The sequence below is a fragment of the Lissotriton helveticus genome, chromosome 1_1 (assembly GCF_964261635.1).
Source record: "Lissotriton helveticus chromosome 1_1, aLisHel1.1, whole genome shotgun sequence".
Taxonomy (NCBI): domain Eukaryota; kingdom Metazoa; phylum Chordata; class Amphibia; order Caudata; family Salamandridae; genus Lissotriton; species Lissotriton helveticus.
The window spans coordinates 222,971,115-222,980,127 of NC_136057.1; the positions used below are offsets into that span (position 1 = coordinate 222,971,115).

At 50.6% G+C, this 9,013-nt stretch overlaps 1 protein-coding gene across 1 annotated transcript; it reads right to left on the reverse strand.

Moving 5' to 3' along the window:
- Window positions 1-7,790: 7,790 nt before the first annotated feature.
- Window positions 7,791-8,726, reverse strand: LOC144760491 (olfactory receptor 8U3-like). Its single transcript, XM_078646535.1, has one exon. It carries the CDS (start codon window positions 8,724-8,726, stop codon window positions 7,791-7,793), a length of 936 nt encoding a protein of 311 aa, XP_078502661.1.
- Window positions 8,727-9,013: the final 287 nt, after the last annotated feature.

The following is a 9,013-nucleotide window of genomic DNA, read 5'->3' on the forward strand; positions in this document are numbered from 1 at the left end:
AGTCAACGCTACTTGGAAATGTGCCCTCAGAAACACACCCAGCCCTGATGGTTTCCCTGCTGACATAATTAACACTGACAAATGCATGTAGCACAGTGAAGGGTAAAATGCACGATTCTTAGTGTACAGCTACTATCATCCCGGCATTAAAAAAAGGAAATAGGCACTCACCTTCATGCTACAGACCAATTTCTCTTACACATGAACCTCTTAGGAACAGTTATTTACACCCACCCTGGAAACTTGGGCCACAGAAAATAAGATTCTGTCTGATGTGTAATTTGGTTTTAGGCCAGGACAAGGGATGGTGGACTAGTGCCTAAACCTTTACATGATTGCAGGGAAAATAAGTAATGGCTAAAACAGGAAGTTTACACCTTGCATTCACCGACCTATCTAGTGCATTTGCCATGGTGAACTGGTCTAACTTTGACCCTGATGGGAAGGATGTGGGTGGTACCAGATCTACTTACCAAAATCAAATATTTGCATGAGAATCTTACAGTCAGGGTCCGTTATTGCTTACAGGATGAAACTACTCCCAAAATGATATTCTTGCTGAGACCGGGCTGTATCCTTTTTCCCTTCCTCCTCCTTCTCTACATAAATGGAATTTCTAAATATTTAGTTGAGGTGTGAAAGGATACCCCATGAATTAGTTTGCAATCTGTCCCAATCCTCCTGTATGCTTATGTCACCGTACTGATTTGCAGAAAGGCAAACAGCCTTTAGAAAATATTAGATTAATTTTCCTCTTACATGGAAGGCCTGAACATTAAAATCCACGATTCCAAGTCATTTACAAAGATCTGTGGTCAAAGTAGTACAAGAACCAAATCACAATCAATCAATCAATCAATCAATCAATCAATCAGGACATTTGTAAAGCACGCTACTCACCCGGAGGGGTCTCAAGGCGCTGGGGGGGGGGGTCTGCTACTGCTCGAAGAGCCAGGTCTTGAGTTGCTTCCTGAAGGAGAGGTGGTCCTGGGTCAGTCGGAGGTGGATGGGGTGGGAGTTCCATGTCTTGGCTGCCAGGTAGGAGAAGGATCTTTCTCCGGTGGTGGCTCTTCGGATGCTTGGAACGGCGGCGAGGGCAAGGCTGGTGGATCGCAGGTGGCGGGTGGGAGTGTAGAAGGTCAGGCGGTTGTTGAGGTACCTGGGGCCCAGGTCGTGGAGAGCCTTGTGTGCGTGGGTGAGGAGTCTGAACGTGATCCTCTTGTTGACGGGGAGCCAGTGCAGGTCTCTCAGGTGTCCGGAGATGTGGCTGTGTCGGGGGATGTCCAGGATGAGTCGTGCGGAGGCGTTCTGGATGCGCTGGAGTCTTCTCTAAAGTTTGGCTGTGGTTCCGGCGTAGAGGGTGTTTCCATAGTCCAGTCGGCTGGTGACGAGTGCCTGGGTTACCGTCTTCCTGGTTTCGGTGGAGATCCATCGGAAGATCTTTCGGAGCATACGCAGGGTGTTGAAGCACGAGCAAGAGACGGCGTTGACTTGTCTGGTCATCGAGAGGGAGGAGTCCAGGATGAAGCCCAGGTTACGTGCGTGGTCCGTTGGCTTGGGAGCGGTGCCCAGGGCAGGGGGCCACCAGGAGTCATCCCAGGTGGAGGGCGATGATCCCAGGATGAGGACTTCCGTCTTGTCTGAGTTCAGTTTCAGGCGGCTGTTCTTCATCCACTGGGCGACGTCTTTCATACCTTCGTGGAGGCTGGTTCTGGCGGTGGCGGGGTCGTTGGTGAGGGAGAGGATCAGCTGGGTTTTGTCGGCGTAGGAGATGATGTTGAGGTGGTGTTGGCGTGCGATGGCTGCAAGGGGGCTCATGTAGACATTGAAGAGGGTGGGGCTGAGTGATGATCCTTGTGGTACGCCGCAGATGACTTCGGTGGCCTCGGATCTGAACGGGGGGAGGCGGACCCTCTGGGTTCTTCCAGTGAGGAACGAGATGATCCATTCCAGTGCCTTTTCTTGTATTCCGATGTTGTTGAGGCGCTGTACTAGGTTGCGGTGGCAGACCGCATCGAACGCTGCAGAGAGGTCCAGGAGGATGAGGGCCGCTGTTTCCCCGCTGTCTAGCAGGGACCTGATGTCGTCTGTGGCTGCGATGAGGGCGGTCTCGGTGCTGTGGTTTGCTCGGAAGCCGGACTGCGAGTGGTCGAGGGATCCGTTCATCTCGAGGAAGGCGGCAAGCTGACTGTTGACGGTCTTCTCGATGACCTTGGCAGGAAAAGGGAGGAGTGAGATGGGACGGTAGTTCTTGAGGTCGGTTGGATTCGCTGTTGGTTTCTTCAGGAGGGTGCTGAGCTCGGCGTGCTTCCAGCTCTCCGGGAAGGTGGCGGTGTTGAAGGAGGTGTTGATGATGTCCCGGAGTTGGGGTGCGATGATGTAGTCGGCTTTGTTGAGGACGTGGTGGGGGCAGGGGTCGGTTGGTGATCCGGAGTGGATGGTGTTCATCATGCGGGCGGTGTCTTCGGTGCTGACCGGAGTCCAGGCGCAGAGGGTGGTGGTGGGGGGCGTTGGCATGGTGCTTGGGTGCGTGGTCTGTGCGCCGAAGCTGTTGTGTATGTCGGCGATCTTGCTGTGGAAGAAGGAGGCGAGTGAGTCGCAGAGGTCATGCGAGGGAGTGATGTCGTGATTTCCGGCGCTGGGGTTGGAGAGCTCTTTGACGATGCTGAAAAGTTCCTTGCTGTTGTGGGCGTTGTTGTCTAGCCGTTCCTTGAATGCTGTCTTCTTGGTGGTGCGGATCAGCTGGTGGTGTTTGCGGGTGGCGTGCTTGAGGACAGTCATGTTGTCAGTGGTCTGGTTGGTGACCCAGGCTTTCTCGAGGGTGCGGCAGTTCTTCTTGGAGTTCTTGAGTTCATCGGTGAACCAGGAGGCTTTCTTACTGCTGGGTCTGCTGGGAGGGGTCTTCAGTGGTGCGAGGGTGTCTGCGCATTTGGTGATCCACTGTGTGAAGTTGTTGGCTGCTTCGTTGGGGTCCGTTGCGTTGGCGGGAGGGTTCTGGCTGAGGGAGGTGGTGAGCTGGTCGGTGGTGATCTTGTACCAGCTCCTGCGAGGAATCTGTTGCGGGTGGTGGTGGGTCATGGTTCTTCTGAAGCTGAAGTGGACGCAGCTGTGGTCCGTCCAATGAAGTCCGGTGGAGTGGCTGAAGGAGATGTGCTTGCTGGAGGAGAAGACGGGGTCAAGCGTGTGGCCGGCGTAGTGGGTGGGGGTGTTCACCAGTTGCTTGAGTCCGAGGTTGGCGAGGTTGTCCAGCAGGGTGGTGGTGTTGGTGTCATTGTTGTTCTCCAGGTGGAAGTTGAAGTCCCCTAGGAGGATGTATTCAGTGGAGGGGAGGGCGTGCGGGCTGATGAAGTCTGCGATGTCTTCGCTGAATTGTGTACGTGGTCCTGGGGGTCTGTAGATGAGGGTGCCTCTGATGGTCGTCTTGGGGTCTGTGTATATCTGGAAGTGGAGGTGTTCAGCGGCGGTGAGGGTGTCGTCAGAGTTGGTCATGATGCGGATGGTGTTTCTGTGGACGATGGCAATGCCTCCTCCGGTCTGGTTGACGCGGTCCCTCCGGGTGATCTTGTATCCGTCTGGGATGGCGATGGTGATGTCAGGCGCTGAGGAGGCGTTCATCCAGGTTTCCGTGAAGAAGGCGACGTCTGGTGAAGTTGTGTCGAGGAGGTTCCAGAGTTCCACGGCGTGTCTTTGGATGGAGCGGGTGCTGAGCAGGATGCACTTGAGTTGGTTGTTGCTGGTGCTCAGTTTGGCAGGTGCGGTGCAGGTTCGGAGGCAGGTGAAGCGGCAGGCTTGGCAGGTGAAGGATCCGTGGGTGCGTTTCGGGGTGGCTCGGTAGCAGGCGGGGTTCCGCCCGGCATTGAGTGCGTTGAGGGTGGCGGCGTCGTAGGTCCGTCGGGTGGTCTTGCACCGGCGGGGGCCAGGGGTCCTGGCGCTGGGCGCGGGCCAGGCGCAGATGGGCTTGCCTTTGGCGCGCCTTCGGCGCACAATCGGCGTGCCCGCTGCACGTACGCGCGGGCGGCATAAGTAAGGAGCCGGGAGGGAGGAGCAGCTGGGTGGCGGGAGCGGGGCGGCGAATGGGCAGGGGGGGGCGGGGCCACAGGGAGTCAGCGGCGGGAAAGTGGCGGCTCAGCGGCAGCTGGGGCGTCCAGGGCAGCAAGCGAGGCAGAAGCGGCAGAAAAAGCGAGGCAGGAATCTGCAGGAAGCAGTGGTGAGTGGGGGCAACCTAGCCTGATTACAGGCTCAGCGGTCGCTCCCTGCACCTCTTACGCCGTCCCCTTAAGTTAGGAGCCAGGAGGGAGGAGCAGCTGGGTGGCGGGAGCGGGGCGGCGAATGGGCAGGAGGGGGGCGGGGCCGCAGGGAGTCAGCGGCGGAAAGTGGCGGCTCAGCGGCGGCTGGGGCGTCCAGAGCAGCAAGCGAGGCAGAGGCAGCAGAAAAAGCCAGGCAGGATTCGGCAGGAAGCAGTGGTGAGTGGGGGCGACCTCGCCTGATTACAGGCACACATGATGGGGACAACCGGCTTGGTAAAAGTGACTAATTTTAATTACTTGAGGATTCTATTTAATTCCTACTTAAAATCGAACGTGTTTTTAACTGCAAGTTCACATGATTTAAAAATTAATACAGAGGCTATTTTTAAATTTGCGGATAGGCTGGGACAGAAGCCCTTTTAGGCAGTTGACTCCTTTGTGCAAGAGAAAATGGGCTTCTGATGTACTGTATGGAGCAGGTCAGTGGGGTTTTTCAAATGAATTTATAGTCTAGAAGGCTTTTGTGGTTCCATTTGGGACCACCACCCTGATTTGCCATGAGGAAACAGGTCTCCCCTAGCTAAAGGATTAGATGAGTCTTGCCCTACATTTGCTGTGGGTAAAGATCTAGGAAACCTGGAGGCGGCTTTGATGAGATCAAGGGGTATATTCACAAGAATGTGTGCTAAATATCACCAAAAAATGCTAACGCACCTTAGCACACATCACAACCCATCACGTGAAAATAACACAGTGTTAACGTGGAATTCACAACACTGCAGTACCATGCAATAGTCCCCCAAAACCATGGCTAATGTCCGCGATACAACAACCTCGACCGAGATAAAAACACAAACCTCAAAGTGAAAAAACATGCGATGGGCTAAAGCGCGATGAGGAAATCAGCGATAAGCAGCAACAGGCCTACAATACACCCATGGCAGATGGGAAAAGTCACTATAAAAGTAGAAAAAAACACACAAACACAAACTAACCAACACCCATGGAGGCAGCCGGAGCAGGCGCAGAGGACAAGCGCAACCTCACAAGCACCCCATACAACCAGCCTGGGACCTCGAGACAGGGAAGGGCAAGGACAAGAAGAAGAGGAAGACAAAGTTCAGTCCGCAGGAAAACTGGATCCTGATCACAGAGGTGATGGAACACCATCAACAACTGTTAGTCACCTCCAACTTGTTATTGGGCACCAAAAATGGGATATGGCGGGACATTGTGGACAAGGTGAATGCCGTCAGAGAGCACAAGAGGTCAGTGGACGAGGTCAAGAGGTGATGGATTGACATCAAGCGGAAGACCAAGGAGAAACTCGGAGCCAACCAGAAGGCAGCAATGCAGACTGAAGGTGGGGGCCCAGCGCCACAACTGGAGCCGGATGACATGGAGGAGCTGGTGTCGACAGTCATCAGTGTGGAGAGTGTGGCCGGAGTCAGGGGAACAGTCACAAAGTATATTGCCATGCTGTCTATATGGGGAAACATCCTTTACAATGCAACTTTTACCACGCAGTGCCTTTACGACGCAACTTTTACAATGCAAACCATTACAACGCATTGCGCTGGGGGGCGCTCTAGGATAGGGAATAGATTTAATTTACTATCCAACACCTTCCCTAGTGTCCACGGGGACTGGAGTTGGAATAGTAAATTAAACTATTCACTATCCAGCACCCCAAAGCACTATGCGTTGTAAAGGTATTCGTTGTAAATACCGCGTTGTAAAGGCATGCGTGGTAAAAGTATGCGTTGTAACGTCATACATCCGTCTATATGTCAACAGGTTTCATGCGGCCACAAACATGTGGACACATTGTTATACACCATCTCCCCTTCCCATTGTAGGGGTACCGTCAACACCCCCTGCACAGAAATCCCATCCACTCTTTACTGATGACGAGGAGGACAACCCCAGCATCGATGCTGAAGCCCTCGAAAACATCATGGACATGATCCATGACTCACCTCCAGCATCCGGGCAGCCCAGCTGGATCAAGGAGACCCCAACCTCTACCCAAACCACTCAGCAGGAGGCACCCAGAGCTCGACAGTCGCCCAAGACCCTCAGGAACAAACCATGGCCTTCCAACGACGTGTGCTGGAGTGCCAGAGAGCGATGGCTGAGCAGGTGCAGGTGGGGTTCGGCCTCATGGCTCCCAAACTGGACGCCATCCACGGGTGCCTCGGTCCCAAGAGGGACCAGCTCCAGTCCCTAACGACACCCACAGCCCGCTACATGGTCTTCAATGAACCCTGACTGACATCGCTGGAGTAATGATGCAGAGAGAAGAGCATTTGTCAGCTCGGACTGGCTCCAGCGATTCCAGCCGTGAGCTGGCACACATGCGGAGGCTCATTGAGGACATGGTGCAGATGGAGGTGGAAAGGATAGCAGCCACAGCTGCAAATCAGTGAGATGTAGCTGGAATCTACAATGCCCTGCAGATCCTCATCATTGCATTGCTGCCACAAGGCGTGGCGCAGATGAATGCTGCTGCCACCACGCAGTCCACATCTCCGCCCCCTGGTGTGTCAGTGCCTCACCGTGCGGCAGGCGTATCCACTCGGGCACCTGATGTGTCACTGCCACACAGTACAGCCGACAATCCTCCTCCGGACCCTGCTGTGTCAGTGGCACACCTTAGAAATATTGTAGGACAGTTGTGAGCTATATTATGCAAGTGAGTTTTAACTTTAGTCTTCACTGCTGACTAATGCAATGGATATTTATGTTAGCTTACAGAGTGCAATATTAGACCAATAGCTCCAGGGTCAAATGGTCTTCTTTGCTGGTGGGAAGTCAGAAAGGCATGTTAATCGTTTCTGTTAGGCTGATGTCAACTGATTGGTTTAAGGAGGATTGATGATTAGGAAGAAGGACTTAAGGGTAAGCCATGGAATATGGCACATCACACTGTACTTTAGTTTCTAGGCTATGGATGATAATGAGTTGCTTTTGGTTTAAACTATTGTAGCTCACCTAGAACGTTTGAGAGATGCATTACAGTCACTTGAACAGCCTGGTATTTATGCTTTTCTAAGATTTCATTGATAAAGTTGACTGAATCATTTTATGGTTGAATGCAAAGTTTGTTGGAAGGATGATAAAGACGTTTGTAGACAAACCTTTCCATTATGTGTTTAGATGATATACCTTCTAGGGTTCAATACTTGCCCAAATGCCCAGTGGTGTTTTTCCACGAATTAGCCTGAAATTACAATGTTAAATACTAAACACAGATGAAAAACATATTATGGAAACATTGTCAGGGCATTTTGTGAGAATAAGTAGCTAGAAACACTAATTTTTATTGCTAAGAACATATCATGTTTACAGGCTAAACCTTGCCTTATCATCATTACAAGAAGTTATCTAGAGAGATGAAATGTTGTCAAAAGTATGAAAAAGAAATGAGAAAATAAAAAGTCAATAATGTAAATATTCAATTTGAGATCATTTTCTGTATGTACATGAGAAAGTTCAATTACAGAAGTAAGATGTAAACGTTGACAAACATTTCAGTAAATGTCAAGGATGTTGTATTTTATGGAGGGTCCTCCCCATAGCATCTTTCACCTCTTTATTCCTCAGGCTGTAGATCATGGGATTCAGCATGGGAATAACCACTGTGTACAATACTGAAGCCACTCTGTCCTCTTGCAGGGAATAGCTAGATGTGGGTCTGAGATACAAGAAAAAAAGTGTACCATAGAAAAGGATAACACACGTAAAGTGGGAGGAACATGTGGAGAACGCCTTTCGTCTTCCATAGGAGGATGGGATTGCCAAAATTGTCCATATGATGGACACGTAAGAGACCACAATCACTAACACAGCACTTATGGTTAGGAAGTCGGCAGAGATAAAGAGCACTAACTTGCTTGCAAATGTGTCTGAGTAAGTAAGATCTAAAATAGGGAGGAAATCACAGTAGAAATGCTGAATCTTGTTAGGCCCACAGTAGGTTAGGCGGAATACACCAATAACATTCAAGGTAGAGCTGAGCAAAGCACAAAGGAAGGCTGCAATGACCAACTGCAAGCAGACTGTCCAGGTCATGACCCTATTGTATGTTAGGGGGTGGCAAATAGCCATGTAGCGATCAAATGCCATCACAGTGAGGAGCTCACACTTCATTGTCCCAAAAAGTGCAAATGCAAAGAGTTGTGCAGCACATGCGTGGAACAGGATGGTATTCCTTTCACCAAGGAAGTTCACCAGCATTTTGGGGGTGATGACTGTCGAGTAACAAAGGTCCAAAAAGGAAAGGATACCTATGAAGAAATACATAGGAGTGTGTAGACGAGGGTTTAGCCATACTAGAAGTAAAATGCCAGTGTTACCAACCACAGTTACGATGTACATGACCAGGAACATCATAAAAAGAATCCCTTGAAAATGTTGAACATCTGTCATTCCCAAAAGAAGGAACTCTGTGACCTTGGTACAGTTCTTTTCATCCATTTCCTAGAAAAGTAGAAAATAAATGTTACTTTTATTTCAAATCATTTCGGTATCAGTAAATATGATGCATGCAAAGAGTAATCAGCTCATTATAAAAAGATTAGAATACTATTAAATGTAGAGTTGCTATCAATGTGGTTGGAATCTGCTAAGTTACCATAGGAGTCCACAAGCTCACACATCCACGAGACACAATAGATACAGATTTTGAAGTAGAGTCTGCCCTACTCGGATGAGGAAAACACCTCATGGAGACTTTGGAAGATATTTAATTTTGTTTGCAGAGG